The sequence below is a fragment of the Anomaloglossus baeobatrachus genome, chromosome 5 (genome assembly GCF_048569485.1).
Source record: "Anomaloglossus baeobatrachus isolate aAnoBae1 chromosome 5, aAnoBae1.hap1, whole genome shotgun sequence".
NCBI classification, from domain to species: domain Eukaryota; kingdom Metazoa; phylum Chordata; class Amphibia; order Anura; family Aromobatidae; genus Anomaloglossus; species Anomaloglossus baeobatrachus.
This window is the reverse complement of record NC_134357.1, coordinates 37,414,023-37,432,873: the sequence shown is the minus strand read 5'-3', so window position 1 is coordinate 37,432,873 and position 18,851 is coordinate 37,414,023. Positions and strand designations below refer to the sequence as shown.

At 46.3% G+C, this 18,851-nt stretch overlaps 1 protein-coding gene across 4 annotated transcripts in view; it reads right to left on the bottom strand.

The window, feature by feature from the left end:
* Nucleotides 1-1,477: 1,477 nt before the first annotated feature.
* Nucleotides 1,478-18,851, bottom strand: part of R3HCC1L (R3H domain and coiled-coil containing 1 like) — a 94,108-nt gene continuing 76,734 nt past the window's right edge. For 3 of the 4 annotated variants that reach the window (XM_075352234.1, XM_075352235.1, XM_075352236.1), the window contains 2 exons: nucleotides 17,275-17,415; nucleotides 1,478-3,228 (listed from right to left, as the gene is read on the bottom strand). In XM_075352234.1, the coding sequence (XP_075208349.1) occupies nucleotides 3,176-3,228; nucleotides 17,275-17,415 (194 nt within the window). In that variant the 3' untranslated portion in view covers nucleotides 1,478-3,175. The remainder of the gene's footprint in view (nucleotides 3,229-17,274; nucleotides 17,416-18,851) is intronic. The other variant, XM_075352237.1, reaches the window with a different exon arrangement.

The following is an 18,851-nucleotide window of genomic DNA, read 5'->3' as shown; positions in this document are numbered from 1 at the left end:
TGAGTGGGCACTACCATGCTCAGGTGTTCAGTACTCGTAACTAGTGATGAGCGGGCACTACCATGCTCGGGTGATCAGTACTGGTAACTAGTGATGAGTGGGCACTACCATGCTCGGGTGCTCAGTACTCTTAACTAGTGATGAGTGAGCACTACCATGCTCAGGTGTTCAGTACTCGTAACTAGTGATGAGTGGGCACTACCATGCTCGGGTGTTCGGTACTCGTAACTAGTGATGAGCGGGCACTACCATGCTCGGGTGCTCAGTACTCGTAACTAGTGATGAGCGGGCACTACCATGCTCGGGTGCTTTGTACTGGTAACTAGTGATGAGCGGGCACTACCATGCTCGGGTGCTCAGTACTCGTAACTAGTGATGAACGGGCACTACCATGCTCAGTACTGGTAACTAGTGATGAGTGGGCACTACCATGCGCAGGTGCTCAGTATTGGTAACTAGTGATGAGCGGGCACTACCATGCTCGGGTGCTCAGTACTCGTAACTAGTGATGAACGGGCACTACCATGCTCAGTACTGGTAACTAGTGATGAGCGGGCACTACCATGCTCGGGTGCTCAGTACTCATAACTAGTGATGAACAGGCACTAACATGCTCAGGTGCTCAGTACTCGTAACTAGTGATGAGCGGCCACTACCATGCTCGGGTGCTCAGTACTCGTAACTAGTGATGAACGGGCACTACCATGCTCAGTACTGGTAACTAGTGATGAGCGGGCACTACCATGCGCAGGTGCTCAGTATTGGTAACTAGTGATGAGCGGGCACTGCCATGCTCGGGTGCTCAGTACTCGTAACTAGTGATGAACAGGCACTAACATGCTCAGGTGCTCAGTACTCGTAACTAGTGATGAGCGGCCACTACCATGCTCGGGTGCTCAGTACTCATAACTAGTGATGAGCAAGTACTACCATGCTCAGGTGCTCTGTATTCGTAACAAGCAGTTGAACGCTTGGATGGTCACGACTCAAGTACCCAAGTATAATGCAAGACAATGGGGAACGCAAACAAAAATGCTCGAGTTCCCCTTGACTTCCATTATATTTGGGTATTTGAGTAAACTCCATCAGAGCATCCAAAGCATAACAAAATTCGAGCATGGTAGTGCCCGCTCATCACTAGTTACGAGTACTAAGCACCTGAGCATGGTAGTGCTCACTCATCACTAGTTACGAGTACTGAGCACCTGAGCATGGTAGTGCCCACTCATCACTAGTTACGAGTACTGAGCACCTGAGCATGGTAGTGCTCGCTCATCACTAGTTACGAGTACTAAGCACCTGAGCATGGTAGTGCTCACTCATCACTAGTTACGAGTACTGAGCACCTGAGCATGGTAGTGCCCACTCATCACTAGTTACGAGTACTGAGCACCCGAGCATGGTAGTGCTCACTCATCACTAGTTATGAGCACTGAGCACCCGAGCATGGTAGTGCCCGCTCATTACTAGTACGGACTTACGACTGCTTAAAACCATTACTGGCCACAGCAGCACAGCACCACTGCAAACTGGGAACAATGGGAAACCATGGGACAAGAAAGGACTTATTTATAATCTTAGCTTATTTGCACCTTCTCCTGGATTTCTTATTTTAAAGGGTTTGTCCACTTTCACAATCATATGTTTCTAACTCCCAACCATTACGATGAAAAATACGGAGATTTTGCATTGATTACTCAATACCATTTAGTGTTTACAGAACCTATGCACTTGTATGCAACTTCATGGCAAGAGAGAAACACTGTGCTCCCTGGAATTAGTCCTCTATTTTTTGCTTACCGTAAGTACAAAAGTGTATTAATGAAAAGAAAAAAAAAAAAAAACAACAAACTAATAGCGGAGCAAGGGAAAAAAAAGAATGACTAAAGGATCAGACTATGTAGTGTATTTTGTAGTCTGTGACCGTGGAAATGTATAGATATGCAAAGGACCTGCAGACACAAAAAGACCCCAAAAATTAATGAATGCTAAATTCTTTGAGACATTAAAAAAAAAAAAAGTTTATGGTGGTAAATATAGACTTTAAAACAGGACAACCCCTTTAATTACCAAAAATAAAAGTCGACTCCAACTCCGGGGAAAAAAATAAATAAATAAATAAATAAAAGGGAAACCAACCAAAAAGGACTTTTTTGGAAATGTTTCCTATTTTAGTTGGGTTCCAACAACCGTATATCCCGGTTGGTATACAGGCCATGGTGCCTGGACTGATCTCCTGAATCGCGGGTCTCCTGACCTGACAGTCTTATAGCCACGTATGGAGTCAGGAGACGCGCGTTTCGTATACAGCGAGGCGCGCGTTTCGTATACAGCGAGGCGCGCGTTTCGTATACAGCGAGTTACATTCGTGAGAACCTGGCCTTTCTCTAAGGTTTCATTCAAGGTAGTTAGGGGCAGGCCGGGGAGCAAGACACCCAAACACAAATGTGCATGCAGCGAATGAGAATATTTTCATGCTACAGTATATATATATTTTTTCTTTTTAAACTGATGCAAAAAAAACAAAATATGTGAACATAAGAATTCTAAAACAAAAATGTTTTATTCCTGAGAAGAGTTTTCGGATTTTGAAAAGATCGACCATCTGTCCCTATGACAACACTTCCAGCTCATGTCCATTCAGTGTCATCATAAGTACCCCGACCTCAAGCGATCATCCTAGACAAAAATAAATTTATTTTTCTTAACATACATTTAGGAAATAAGAACTAGAAATTCCGGTATGCGGTCCAGTGTGCCTTTGACAACAATGAACTGCATAGGGGCAGGAAGTGTTGTCGTTGGGACAAATTGAAGTTTTAAGACTCCAATTCATCAGATAGAAATAAGCTTTATCACATTAGAAATTGAAACATTCAAATAATGGGATCAGAACGCTTTTGTTTTCCCAAAAATCGTAATATTTTTCTTCTTTCTTATCCGACCCCCATCCAGGATGATCTCGGTAGGTTCATCTTTCCCCTTCAGGCTCGACTATTAAGTGCGTGACACAATTTCAAGTGTCTGTTCTGTAAGACAAACTCTTTATAAATCCCTCTGCTCGGCTGGCGGAGAATAAAAACAGGTCACCGGTGTGTATCGTCCCCAGCCAACGTCCTGGCCTCTTCCCCATGGTACAGAGACTTGTCGCGCCCCCTGCTGCGCTCACACACCTTCACCTTCCTTCCCAGGCATCTTCCCGCTGTTTTGCTTCTAGATTCTTTCGCACTGTAAGAACAAAGAAATAAAATAACTTCTGTCAGATATATACACAACATGGCTCCTTTCTTTCTACCTTTACTCACATTCTTCAAAAGGGTCCTAAACTTATGTGATATACTGAAAGGCATCGTTTTCGAATAAACTCCTTCCATTTAGGAGTCTTGTCTTGTTCTTTGTACGCAGCAAAGACTGTTGTCCTGGGTGTAATTTTTGCATCCGTCCAGGGTTAGGCTGCTTTCACACTACGTCTTTTTTAGGCTGCTTTCACACTACGTCTTTTTAACATGCGTCCTGAACGTTTTTTTGCTGCAAAAGCGGATCCTGCTTTTACAGCAAAAAATGCATGCAAACGCATGTGTTACTTTGCAGGATCCTGTCACTGGATGTTTAGGGGCGGGCATTGGAGTCATGTGATCGGGAGTGATGGGAACTAAACGTGCCAGACTGGGAGCCGGCATCTGACAGCTGCGAGGCTCGTAACCAAGGTAAACATCGGGTAACTTGCTTGGATACCCGATATTTACTTTGGTTACAAGCGTCTGCAGCTGCTAGGAGCCGGGCTCCCTGCACACGTAACCAACGTAAATATCGGGTAACTAAGAGAAGTGGTTACCCGATATTTACCTTGGTTACGAGTGTCCGCAGGTCTGAGGTGGGAGAGAGTGAGACAGGAGAGGGAGGGGGAGAGACAGAGAGAGAGGGGGAGAGAGACAGAGGGAGGAGAGAGAGGGGGAGAGAGACAGAGGGAGGAGAGAGAGGGGGAGAGAGACAGAGGGAGGAGAGAGAGGGGGAGAGAGACAGAGGGAGGAGAGAGAGGGGGAGAGAGACAGAGGGAGGAGAGAGAGGGGGAGAGAGACAGAGGGAGGAGAGAGAGGGGGAGAGAGACAGAGGGAGGAGAGAGATAGACTGATCACGGAGGCTGGGTTCTGGGCATGCTCAGTAGAGCAAGCAGGATCCTGTCTATCAGCACGCCAGCGTTCACATGCGTTTGCGTGCAGTATAGTCAGGATCCAGCAATTTGCAGAAGTTGGACGCAGCTCAAAAACGCTACAAGTAGCGTTTTTGAAAGATGTTAAAAAACTGCAAGTCGCTGGATCCTCACTATAACGCACGCAAACGCAGGTGAACGCATGTTAACGCGAGTCCTTTGCAAATGCATTGCAATGAAAACGCATTTGCACTGGATCCGTTTCTGCGTTAAAAAAACGTTCAGGACGCATGTTAAAAAGACGTAGTGTGAAAGCAGCCTAACATGCGTCCTGAACGTTTTTTTAACGCAGAAACGGATCCAGTGCAAATGCGTTTTCATTTCAATGCATTTGCAATGGACTTGCGTTAACATGCGTTCACCTGCGTTTGCGTGCGTTAGTGAGGATCCAGCGACTTGCAGTTTTTTAACATCTTTCAAAAACGCTACTTGTAGCGTTTTTGAGCTGCATCCAACTTCTGCAAATTGCTGGATCCTGACTATACTGCACGCAAACGCATGTGAACGCTGGCATGCTGATAGGCAGGATCCTGCTTGCTCTACTGAGCATGCCCAGAAACCAGCCTCCGTGATCAGTCTATCTCTCTCCTCCCTCTCTCTCTGTCTCTCCCCCTCCCTCTCTCCCACCTGAGAGCTGCGGACACTCGTAACCAAGGTAAATATCGGGTAACCACTTATCTTAGTTACCCGATGTTTACGTTGGTAATGTGTGCAGGGAGCCCGGCTCCTAGCAGCTGCAGACGCTCGTAACCAAAGTAAATATCGGGTATCCAAGCAAGTATACCCGATGTTTACCTTGGTTACGAGCCTCGCAGCTGTCAGATGCCAGCTCCCAGTCTGGCACGTTTAAGTTCCCCTCACTCCCGATCACATGACTCCAATGCCCGCCCCTAAACATCCAGTGACCGGATCCTGCAACGTAACACATGCGTTTGCATGCATTTTTTGCTGTAACAGCAGGATCCGCTTTTGCAGCAAAAAAACGTTCAGGACGCATGTTAAAAAGACGTAGTGTGAAAGCAGCCTTATATATAAACATCTCCTCTAGTCTAGATACAAGGGGTGCAGAGGTAGCAGGCATGTGTGATCTCCGGTGACTGAGCAGCCAAAGCCTCCGCTGCTACAAAAGACTAGGAAACACATTTTATTTGTTAGCAGGTGAAAATCCCGCTGTTCTCCTGATTCCGGCACTATTTTTCATTTGTTCTTGCGCTTCTCCATTACGGAGATATGGCCCGTTCTTTGTTTGTATATCTAGTTTTGTTATCAAGTGGGTGTGGTCCTCCATTCTACTGTGGAGGTTCTTTATGACCACACCCAGTTGGAGACTAAGACTAGACTTATATACAGGAAAAAGAGGGGTCGTATCAGAGGCACAGGAACAAAAGACTACATCTATATACAGGGAAGAAAAGGGGCCGTACAGAGGAACAGAGAGGCACAGGAACAAAAGACTACATCTATATACAAGGAAGAAAAAGTGGCTGTATCAGAGGAACAGAGAGGCACAGGAACAAAAGACTACATCTATATACAGGGAAGAAAAGGGGCTGTATCAGAGGAACAGAGAGGCACAGGAACAAAAGACTACATCTATATACAAGGAAGAAAAGGGGTTGTATCAGAGGAACAGAGAGGCGCAGGAACAAAAGACTACATCTATATACAAGGAAGAAAAGGGGCCGTACAGAGGAACAGAGAGGCACAGGAACAAAAGACTACATCTATATACAAGGAAGAAAAGGGGCCGTATTAGAGGAACAGAGGCACAGGAACAAAGAAGGGAATTTTGTTACTTACCGTAAATTCCTTTTCTTCTAGCTCCAATTGGGAGACCCAGACAATTGGGTGTATAGCTATTGCCTCCGGAGGCCACACAAAGTATTACACTTAAAAGTGTAAGGCCCCTCCCCTTCTGGCTATACACCCCCCGTGGGATCACGGGCTGATCAGTTTTAGTGCAAAAGCAAGAAGGAGGAAAGCCAATAACTGGTTTAAAAACCAAATCAATCCGAAGAAACATCGGAGAACTGAAACCATTCCACATGAACAACATGTGTACCCGAAAACCCAAAAAACCCTAATAAAAACAGGGCGGGTGCTGGGTCTCCCAATTGGAGCTAGAAGAAAAGGAATTTACGGTAAGTAACAAAATTCCCTTCTTCTTTGTCGCTCCTAATTGGGAGACCCAGACAATTGGGACGTCCAAAAGCAGTCCCTGGGTGGGTAAAAGACTACCTCGTGATAGGGCCGTCAAACAGCCCTTTCCTACAGGCGGGCAATCGCCGCTTGGAGGACTTGTCTACCTAGGCTGGCTTCTGCCGAAGCGTAGGTATGCACCTGATAATGCCTGGTAAAAATGTGTAAACTTGACCAGGTAGGTGCCTGGCACACCTGCTGAGCCGTATCCTGGTGCCGTAATGCCCAGGACGCACCCACGGCTCTGGTAGAATGGGCCTTCAGCCCTGAGGGAACCGGGAGCCCAGCAGAACGGTAGGTTTCAAGAATTGGTTCCTTGATCCACCGAGTCAGGGTGGATTTGGAAGCTTGCGACCTTTTACGCTGACCAGCGACAAAGACCAAGAGTGCATCCGAGCGGCGCAGGGGCGCCGTGCGGGAAATGTAGATCCTGAGTGCTCTCGCCAGATCCAATAGATGCATTCTTCAAATTGATGGACTGGATGAGGACACCAAGAAGGTAAGGTGATATCTTGATTGAGATGAAAGTGGGATACCACCTTAGGGAGAAATTCCAGAAGTGGACGCCGAACTACCTTGTCCTGGTGAAAGACCAGGAAGGGAGATTTTGCATGACAGCGCTGCTAGCTCGGACACTCTCCGAAGAGACGTGACCGATACTAGAAAGGCCACTTTCTGTGAAAGACGAGAAGGGAAACATCCCTCATAGGTCCGAAAGGCGGCTTCTGGAGAGCAACTAGAACCTTGTTCAGATCCCAGGGCTCCAACGGCCGCTTGTAAGGGGGAACGATATGACAAACCCTCTGCAGGAACGTGCGCACCTGAGGAAGCTGTGTTAGGCGTTTCTGAACCATACAGATAGCGCTGAGACTTGTCCTTTAAGGGAGCTGAGCGACAAACCTTTTTTCCAACCCAGATTGCAGGAAGGAAAGAAAATAGGCGCTGCAAATGGCTAGGGAGAAACTCCCTGAGCAGAGCACCACTGTGTTGGGGTTTGTGTTGTCTGGGCTGAGGTAAGGATGAATCCTTACTGTTTAAAGATTTCATCCAAACGCTCACCAAACAGTCGGTTACCAGAAAAAGGCAAATTGGTTAAGCACTTTTTTGGAAGCAGAATCTGCCTTCCATTCACTTAACGACCAAGCTCTACGTAAAAACGCGGAGTTAGCGGACGCCACTACCGTACGGCTTGTAGAGTCTAGTACAGCATTAATCGCGTAAGACGCAAATGCAGACATTTGAGAGGTTAAGGATGCCACCTGTGGAACAGATGTACGTGTGACCGTGTCAATCTGTGTAAGACAAGCTGAAATAGCTTGGAGTGCCCCTACGGCTGCGAAGGCTGGAGCCAACGGCGTGTCGTAGTCTCCTAGATGGATTCCGACCAGAGATCCATCCGTCTGTCAGTGGCATCTTTAAGAGCAGCTCCATCTTGCACTGCAACTATGGATCTAGCCGCAAGCCTGGAGATTGGAGGGTGCCCCTTGGGACACCGGGTCCTTTGGAGAAGCGCTTATCTGGATAAGCGTGGTGTTTCTGGACTGCCTCTCTAAAGTCAGAGTGGTCCAGAAAAGTTTACGCTTGGAATACCTGAAAAGGAATTTCTCCTTCTGTGAAGCTGACTCCTCCACTGGAGGAGCTGGGGGAGAAATATCCAACATTTTATTGATGGACGCTATAAGATCATTCACTATGGCGTCACTATCAGGTATATCGAGATTGAGAGCGGTCTCAGGATCAGAATTCTGAGCAGCTACTTCCGCCTCATCACACCGAGAGTCCTCCTGCTGGGATCCTCCAGTGTGATGAAGTCGATGGCCGCTCATAGTGAGCTCGCTTAGGCCGTCTGGGACTGTCGTCCGTGTCAGAGCCGTCACTCTGGGGTGCCCGTGGCACCCCCGGAGCTCGCAGTTGTTCCAACTGAGGGGAACCAGGGAGCGATGATTCAACAGTGCCCATGGTCTGAGAGACCTGTCTGGACTGCAAGGCTTCTAGTATCATAGCCATAGTCTCAGAAAATCTGTCAGTAAATACTGCAGACTCCGTCCCCGTCACCTGGACCATTATCAGAGACTCCGCTGAGTTGAATACAATGGGGGTCTATGTAACTTGCCGGCCGTATAGCCGTACATGCTGTACAGGCTGCATAGAAAACATGTGCTTCTGCACCCCTGTTTTACACCGACAATATGCTGTAATCTCCTCCGAACAATCAAGGAGGGTATATACAAAAGTGCGACCAAACAGTGCAAAGTATGGCGTATAAGCATATATATATATGTGCACTTCGGCACTAGTGGAGTCAGCACTACAGGTGCTGCATAACGCCTGCTCACAGCGGTTATGTGACTATCCGAATCCCTGCCAGGGTCTTCCCAAATTTGTCTGTTTTCTTGCTACAGAAAAAAACTGACATGAATGGCTGCCAGCGTCCTGTGTAGAGGAGGAGGCCGTGGGCGTGCCTGAGAAAGTGCGGGAATCCGGTTTCACAGTGCAGACAGTGAGAGGGGTGGAGTATGCAAAACATACCCCAGCTCTCAGCGCTGCCGTGCTGTGCAGCGTCACGCCCCTACCCTGACTGGCAGGCCTGTGGGCGGTAACGAAGTGAGACTAGGCCGCACAAGCCGGGGACTCCAGTGATAAGCGCGGCCGGCATATAAGCCCTGGTCGGCGCGGAAGTCCCCGGCGCACCACAAGTCCCAGCCGCGCCTGAATAAAAATGGCAGCGGCGGTTAGCGCGGTAGTCCCCCAATACTCTAACACACCCAGCTACGCTGTGGTGTGCGATGGCACTAATGCGGGCAGCGCCGCTGGCGCACTAACAGACCCAGCAGTGCTGCCGTGTGTCTGCGCGCGGTCCCCACGGGGACACCGAGTACCTCAACGTAGCAGGGCCATGTCCCTGAAGATACTCCGCTCCATGTCCAGCCGATTCACAGGAGCTGTGGATGGAGCACGGCCTCAGTGCCTGGAGACCGGTAAAATCCCACTTCACCCAGAGCCCCAAGGGGGATGGGGAAGGAAGCAGCATGTGGGCTCCAGCCTCCGTACCCGCAATGGGTACCTCAACCTTAACAAACACCGCCGACACAAAGTGGGGTGAGAAGGGAGCATGCTGGGGGCCCTAGTATGTGCCCTCTTTTCTTCCATCCGACATAGTCAGCAGCTGCTGCTGACTAAACAGTGGAGCTATGCGTGCATGTCTGACCTCCTTCGCACAAAGCTTGAAAACTGATCAGCCCGTGATCCCACGGGGGGTGTATAGCCAGAAGGGGAGGGGCCTTACACTTTTAAGTGTAATACTTTGTGTGGCCTCCGGAGGCAATAGCTATACACCCAATTGTCTGGGTCTCCCAATTAGGAGCGACAAAGAAAGACTACATCTATATACAAGGAAGAAAAGGGGCCATATCAGAGGAACAGAGAGGCACAGGAACAAAAGACTACATCTATATACAGGGAAGAAAAGGGGCCGTATCAGAGGAACAGAGAGGCACAGGAACAAAAGACTACATCTATATACAAGGAAGAAAAGGGGCTGTATCAGAGGAACAGAGAGGCACAGGAACAAAAGACTACATCTATATACAGGGAAGAAAAGGGGCCGTATCAGAGGAACAGAGAGGCGCAGGAACAAAAGACTACATCTATATACAAGGAAGAAAAGGGGCCGTACAGAGGAACAGAGAGGCGCAGGAACAAAAAAGACTACATCTATATACAGGGAAGAAAAGGGGCCATATCAGAGGAACAGAGAGGCGCAGGAACAAAAGACTACATCTATATACAAGGAAGAAAAGGGGCTGTATCAGAGGAACAGAGAGGCACAGGAACAAAAGACTACATCTATATACAGGGAGGAAAAGGGGCAGTATCAGAGGAACAGAGAGGCACAGGAACAAAAGACTACATCTATATACAAGGAAGAAAAGGGGCCGTATCAGAGGAACAGAGAGGCACAGGAACAAAAGACTACATCTATATACAGGGAAGAAAAGGGGCTGTATCAGAGGAACAGAGAGGCACAGGAACAAAAGACTACATCTATATACAAGGAAGAAAAGGGGTTGTATCAGAGGAACAGAGAGGCACAAGAACAAAAGACTACATCTATATACAGGGAAGAAAAGGGGCTGTATCAGAGGAACAGAGAGGCGCAGGAACAAAAGGCTACATCTATATACAAGGAACAAAAGGGGCCGTATCAGAGAAACAGAGAGGCGCAGGAACAAAAGACTACATCTATATACAAGGAAGAAAAGGGGCCATATCAGAGGAACAGAGAGGCACAGGAACAAAAGACTACATCTATATACAAGGAAGAAAAGGGGCCGTATCAGAGGAACAGAGAGGCACAGGAACAATAGAAAAACATCTGATTCAGGAGAACAGCGGCATTTACATCATATATGTCATATGATGCCGACACCAGTCAGTCAGTGATAGGAGGACAGAGCTTTTGCTTCATCCTCTATCACTGTGCGTCTCCTAAACCGCAGACCGCTATTGGACATCATGTCATTGCATTGCCTCTGCAGGCCCGCCATAGAAGAAGATACGGAGGCTGCAGTGCCGGGAATCGGGATTAGGTAAGTATAAGCGATTTGTTTGTTCTTTTTATGTGCATGGGATGTGTAGGGGTCTCATGCTGTAAAAATGGTAAAAACACCAGCAGGGGAGAGTACAAGTCCACAGGGTGTGAATACTTACACTCAAGAGTTTTGAGACCTCTGGACTATAATCGTGCTATAAAGATACAGCGGGAAGGAAATCCGCACCTTACTCATGCATCTGGTCTTTGGATATTAAGTGCTGCCATAGAATAGGGAAAGTTTTGCTATCAGACATTCTCCTTGAATACTTAATTTAGTGTCATATATGATTTCTCTTCCTGCGTGTGTGAAGAATAATCAGTTCTGCTAGTTCACGGTTACACTTCACTACACGTGATTAAATAATTGCTCTAAAGAACATCTTTTGTTGCTCGCAGGTCGATCCGTTCTAAATTATTCTAACTGCATTAAAACAAGCTTTGTATTTATTTTTATAGCAGAGGCCCTTACTAGTGCGACTGACAAATAACAGGGCTAACTCACTTGTTGGACAGCTTTGACATAGGACATTAGTTTTTACATCAGTTGTGGTTACATTTAATTAAATAAAGTCTGCAGTCTTCATTCTTGACATGCTAATATGCAGGTTACAATTTGCTCAGAGTATTAGACAATTTTCTTCTGGGAGTGTCTCTCTCAGTAATACAGTCTGGATGTGAGCTCTGTCTTCACTATGTATCAGCACAGCTTCTATCCTGCAGTGATTACTCCTTCTACATCTCATGTGTTTTCCCTCCCTATCTCTGGCCTTGGATGCTTTTCTCCTTTCTGAACTGTGATGTACAACCTCCTCTCCCCCCCTCTCTGCTACTATTTCTATTACTGACAGAAGGCAGGCGAAGAGCGGAAAGAGCCAAAAATCAGAGCTCTGATGGATTTGTGTCAGATTCTGCAAATCAACTGGGTGAAGGACTTATACACTCTGCAGCAGCAAAATGGTAGGTAATGAGGGCTACTTAGAAAGATGCTGAATTTCACATTTAGAAAGCTAATCAACAATAAAGTATTCAGTGCACAGATCCATTCTCCCTTGGGAGATACAGACGTGGGCCGGAGTGGTATGGAGCAGCAGGCACATTCACCATCATATAAAAATATCTACTCACTGCAATCATTGCACGATGAAGAGTGACAGGGAAATTGTTCCATAATGTGCCACCTGGTTCTGGACCATAATATATTTAAAAGCCCAGGAAACCATTACTGGGGAACTCCACCCGCTTATAGGAAGGAGCACAGGACTCCACGTCTCCATGCTGGAACATTAGGGTGAATTCACACACGCAAGATATTTATCCAGTCCTCAAAGTGCCGTTTGGTTGACAAATACATGGATTTAGATATGCTTCATGAGGATGAATGGCACAGTGGTATAAAGTTATGGAACATGTGAATTTACCTTAAAGGTTGTCCGAAATACAATAAGGTCATTTTTCTGTCCATTTTTTTTTTTGCTTATGGTATTGCAGCTGTGACTCATTTAATTTTTATTTAGGAGTCCAGTGGGCGGTTCTTCTTAGTGATTGACAGCAGTGGAGTCCTGTGCTCCTTCCTATGAGCGGGTGGAGTTCCCCACTTTCCCACTTCCCTGTTTGACATACAGGGCGTACTTCGGGATTGACCGTTATCTTTGTATGTCAAGCAGGGAAGGCTGTCAGTCGCTGGACAGGACAGGTCATCGGATCCTTAACCATAGAAAGGGAGTTGAAAAAGCATTACCATCAAAGTTTTTATCTTTGTAATATATTGCAGTCATATTATATAGCACTGTGTACTTTTTGCTCATTTTACTTTTCTACCCAGTTAATTCTTCTCTTTTCCATTATGCATAAGACATCACATGATTAAAAACAGACTCACTGAATCCTTCTCTTTTCAATGTTTTATTTAAATTTTCATATAAGAATACAGCTCATTAGAGAACTTTGCAAAATATAACATGTCACCAGCAACAAAATCATGAATAACTGAATCCTTTAAGTTATGTAGAAACAAGAAGTCTTTTTTTTTTTTTTTTTATCTCTGCATGAGTCATCATTAGAACTACAAAGTGTTTTTTCAATGACCTATATTTTTAATTCTAATTATGATTTATGTAGGAAAAAAAACTGTTCTACATAGAGCTTAGAAGGATTCTGCTAGTCTGTTTTTAATCATAGGATGTCATAGACCTAATGGACATCAAAAAGGTCCATGGAGCCTCTGTTAGGAGTCTCGACACGGAAAATAGCCAGATATCCCTCCGGGAAGGACCTAGCCAAGGAGTGGCTCGTTTTAGGAGACCACCATAACCACCATATTAAGTGGCCCTTTTAATCAATATCCAGCTCTTGACGAGTTTAAAGATATGACAAGGGAAATACCAAGGCCAGGTATCCATCCACAGACAGCTGTTTCGGGGTATTGCCCCTCATGAGTGTGGAGTAGGATTTTGGCCAGGTGGGAGCAATGCCTAGTAGACCAGCAAGACAAAACAATCACTGATCTCAGGGAGACCAGCCAGAGAAAACACTGCCGGTAGCCAGCAAAGGCACTCAACACAGTGAAATCCTAGGTGCATTGCCCCCTGGGAAGTATGCAAATCAAAACGTTCTGTGGAGTCTCTGTTAGGAGTCTCGACACGGAAAATAGCCAGATATCCCTCCAGGAAGGACCTAGCCAAGGAGTGGCTCGTTTTAGGAGATCACCATAACCTCCATATTAAGTGGCCCTTTTAGTCAATATACAGCTCTTGACGAGTTTAAAGATCTGACAAGGGAAAAATAGACCTACTGGAAAAAAGAAGAATTAATTGGGGAGAAGTGTAAAATGAGCAATTGTTAGACAGTGAGGGGAGAAGGGCAAAATTGTAACTAGACAGTGGTATATAATGTGATGATTGCAATATATTAGGAGGATAAAAACTGACTGGAGCGCTTCTTTAAAGTAGTTTTCTGGTGAAAACATGGTGGTGTTGAAATAATGGAGCCACAGTGTTTATGCATGACTGCTGCTCCATTTATTTTCTAGAGGACTGTCAAGGGCTTTTTCTGGCAGCCACATAGAGAATTCTCCATTTCCACTTCAGATAACGAATGAGAGGGAAGGTTGCTGTTGAAGAAAGCTGCCTCTCAGACATAAAAATGGCTGCCTAAGTTCCTCATCGCTTACAAAGCTGTTTTGTATGCGCTGGATGGAGCGAGTAAAAGATATAATTAAAGACACACAGATAAGATAGGAATTGACAGGGTCCGCATTATGTGCAGATATCAGGGCACTGATAATAAGGGGATGCCTCCGTATTAAACAACAAGGCGCACGGAGCCAGTAAACAGCGCACAGACGTAATGAATAATGAATTAGGAGCACGGCGCTGTCAAGCAATAATCTGCTCTAAAGCCTTTACCACTGGTAATAAGAATAAAAACAATAATCTACGAACATATTTCCTCTAAGAAAAATACACTTTAGCACAATGTTCATTTTCTCCTTTTATTCCTCGGAAAGCTGAAACTGTCAAGGTTTCACAGCTTTTCAGCACATGTGACAGTCACAATGACAAGTTCATAACAGCAGCGAGGCGAAATAAGGCCAAGAGCACAAAGCGTGCAGCCACTCAGACTGAAAAGAACGCCGCCATCAAGTCAGCGTATGGCTTACACGCATGCTACGGATCACAGTTATATGTATTCTCCAGGCACACGGCTACCCAGCCAGACTAGCTGTGCTGCCGGAATCAAAGTCCCCAAAAAGGGGAACACAAAGGATGTTATGTCCAGTGAAAAAAAAAGTTGTTACCTATCTGTAGAATTGGCGATACCTTGTTTATCGGTGCGTGTTCTGCTAGGACCGGCACCAAATCGGAGGAACGGAAACTTCCTCGTCCCAAAAATGGAGCGCAAGTTTGGATGCCCGACCGCCAGCTCCACCTTTTCTCTATGGGGCGGCCAGAAAAAGCTGAGGCCGCCCCCATAGGGAATGATTCTCGCACATTGATGCCCAATTCTAACGGGAAGAAAAGTTCACCGTTCAGCGATTGATGCCAGTCCCAGCGTTTGGTTTCTTGCCAATCAACAAGATTCCCATTTTCACCAGACAATCCCTTTAAAAAACTAAAAGTTAAAAAGGAACCCTCCAGACAATATTGAAGTGGACATTAAAAAAAAATAAAAAAATTGCCAGTGCAATTTTGGCACCATTATGCTGATTTTATATATACACCTTAAAGGGTACTTTACACGCTGCGATATCGCTAGCGAGCGTACCCGCCCCTGTCGGTTGTGCAACACGGGCAAATCGCTGCCTGTGTCGCACAACATCGCTTACACCCGTCACACTACTTACCTGCCTAGCGACGTCGCTGTGACCGGCGAACCGCCTCCTTTCTAAGGGGGCGGTTCGTTCGGCGTCATAGCGACGTCACTAAGTGGCCGCCCAATAGCAGATGAGGGGCGGAGATGAGCGGGCCGAATATCCCGCCCACCTCCTTCCTTCCTCATTGCTGGCGGGACGCAGGTACGGTGAGTTTCCTCGTTCCTGCGGTGTCACACATAGCGATGTGTACTGCCGCAGGAACGACAAACAACCTCGCTGCTCACCTGTCAACGATTTTTGGTGTTGGCGCGACCTCTCCAATACCAACGATTTTTACCTTTTTTGCGATCGTTTTAGGTCGCTCAGAGGTGTTACAATTCTTGCGATGTCGCTAACGACGCCGGATGTGCGTCACAAACACTGTGATCCCGACGATATATCGTTAGCGATGTCGCAGCGTGTAAAGCACCCTTTAATTGTGAGATCGAATGTATAGTTTCAGAAATACAGGCAAGTAAAGTTGTGAAATACACTTTTATTTGATTGATAGGTGCAACAGAATATCTAATAGGTGGGTCGGGTTTTGCTAGTTATTCCTGCCCCTGTCTGTCCTTCCTCCCCCTGTACTAACAGAGACAGGGGGGAAGAAGGACAGACAGGGGCAGGAAGTACTAGCAAAACCCGACCCACCTATTAGATATTCTGCAGCACCTATCAATCAAATAACAGTGCATTTCACAAACTTTACTTACCTGTATTTCAGACACTATACATCCGATCTCACAACTAAAGGTATATATAGAATCAGCCTGATAGCGGCAGTATAGCACTGGCTTTAGTTTATATACGAAAATCCTGGTGGTTGGTCCTCTTTAACCGCTCCCCTCCTTGTTACAAAGCAGAGAAAAACCTCAGTATAAAATATAAGGTATATTTGCAATTTAACGTGACCTATTAGACGTCCATAGGTGCTATAATATAGCTGAGTCGTAATACAACCAAATGTATGAGCATCACTAAAAACTTCTATAAAAGCTCTGCCCAAAATCGTTTGCTTACAAAAGTAAAAAATTCAGCCATTTTTTTCCCTATGCCCATAAAGGTTGTGGGAGCTGGAGATGGGAACAAAAGGCGCAATAGGGTCTTACCCAATATGATGGTTGGTAATATAAAGAGAGGTACACTTACCTGGTGTGGTTGTGCCAGCCACAACCCCTTATGCGCATATGTGAGTGTCCGCGTGGTTCAGCAGCGGCCCCGTGGGTGACGTGGTTCAATATAGATGACAGAGGAAAGCGGGTTTATGCCGCGCTAAAAACATTGATGATTTCTTTTTTCCTGAAGAAGGGGACGAGCAATGTCTCTGAAACGCGTAGGATTGTTAAATAAAAAAGGATTTTTTTAATATACCGGCATCAGTGGTTTTTAGCGCGGCATAAACCCGATTTCCTCTGTCATCTATATTGAACCATAAAGATTGTGAACAGACCCTCATTGGCACAACACTCTTTGCCCATTTATAAGCCATTGGAGAATGTCGAAAACTGGGGGACGCAACCTACGGTCACCATAATGGATGATTTCCTGTATAAGAGACCAAGTTTGGACCCGTCCGGAATATTACGTAATAATGCACTAAACTTTACACTTGAACTTCGCTATAAAACTCTTTGTGCAATTAGTGGCTTCACATTTTTCTATTTCGGATGCAGGGTCTCCTGAAATGGTCCCCATTGTTTTAATGTCAGGCTGCGCCTGATTGCAGAATGGCGGCGATGTCACGATCCTTGTAGTAGACCTTGCTCGTCTCCCGGCAGAGGAGGAGGAGGAGAGATAAGCACTTGTCCATATGCAGCGAGAAGATTGTGCCACTTAATACAGTTTGACAGATTCGGCCGCTGTTAACGGCAAAATCCGACCAAACCGAAGACTCTGCACAATGTAATTGCTTCCTCTCACCTCTGGCTTCCTGGAGTTTCTTGCGATCAGCCTCCCTTTCGGCCCGGCTTTGGGTACTTCGCACTCCCAAGGCACTAATCACCAGTCTCCTTGCAAGAACCGCAGACGTTTCTGGACGGTCTTTAGCGGGCTGCAGAAAGTCTAAGTCACACAAGAACAAAAGAAGAAGAAAAAAAAAGTACAAGATTTTGCACAACAACAAAATTGCCACTGCTGCAAATATCCCGGCTCGGATCCTAATTTCCCTCCCCCCATCGCCCACCCCGAGCAGATTTGTAGCTCTCGTTCCTGACCGATACAAGACTCGTCAGACGTCGGGCAATTACTGTAACACTTGAGATAATTGCAGGCGGACTGCTCGCTGGGTAATGAAAAACGGCGTATCGTTAAGGAACGATAATTATGGATCCAGCGATAAAATGAATGATAATTGGGTCAAACCCCGAGCACAAAGGAGTAATAAAAAGATCAGAAAAAATGAACCAGCTAGTTTCTGGAAGGGAACAAAAAAAAAAAAAATAGTCATAAAAACGAGTGTGAGGGTCCATAATCACAATCGAGTCTTTATTATCCCTTCCATTCTGAAAAATTAATAAAAAAAAAAAAAAATCTATTTTGTGTATACAGCTTCAATGAAAAAATATGCATCTCCATGGAACCAGGATATAAATCTAATATATAAAGCTGAGTGTGTGTGTGTCCGGGATTGGCATCTGCACCGTCGCAGCTACAGCCACAAAATTTTGCACACTCACGCTTCTGGACCCGGAGGGCGTCATAGGCTATGTTTTGAGGGGAAATTTTAACCCCGCGCTTTTCAGTTAATCACCAAACAACCTGCCTCCATTAAAGCGAATGGAGCTGGGAGCCACAGTGAAGCCAAAACTTCAGAAGAATGCGCAGCCACGCCCTTATATGGAATGTTGGCGTGTCACAATGCAGCCAGGGAAAGAGACAGACTGACAGGGTAAGAAACAGACATATGGAAAGAGGGAAAGGGACAGACGGGGAAAGGGACAGACGGGGAAAGGGACAGACGGGGAAAGAGAGACAGACGGGGAAAGAGAGACAGACGGGGAAAGAGAGACAGACGGGGAAAGAGAGACAGACGGGGAAAGAGAGACAGACGGGGAAAGAGAGACAGACGGGGAAAGAGAGACAGACGGGGAAAGAGAGACAGACGGGGAAAGAGAGACAGACGGGGAAAGAGAGACAGACGGGGAAAGAGAGACAGACGGGGAAAGAGAGACAGACGGGGAAAGAGAGACAGACGGGGAAAGAGAGACAGACGGGGAAAGAGAGACAGACGGGGAAAGAGAGACAGACGGGGAAAGAGAGACAGACGGGGAAAGAGAGACAGACGGGGAAAGAGAGACAGACGGGGAAAGAGACAGACGGGGAAAGAGACAGACGGGGAAAGAGACAGACGGGGAAAGAGACAGACGGGGAAAGAGACAGACGGGGAAAGAGACAGACGGGGAAAGAGACAGACGGGGAAAGAGACAGACGGGGAAAGAGACAGACGGGGAAAGAGACAGACGGGGAAAGAGACAGACGGGGAAAGAGACAGACGGGGA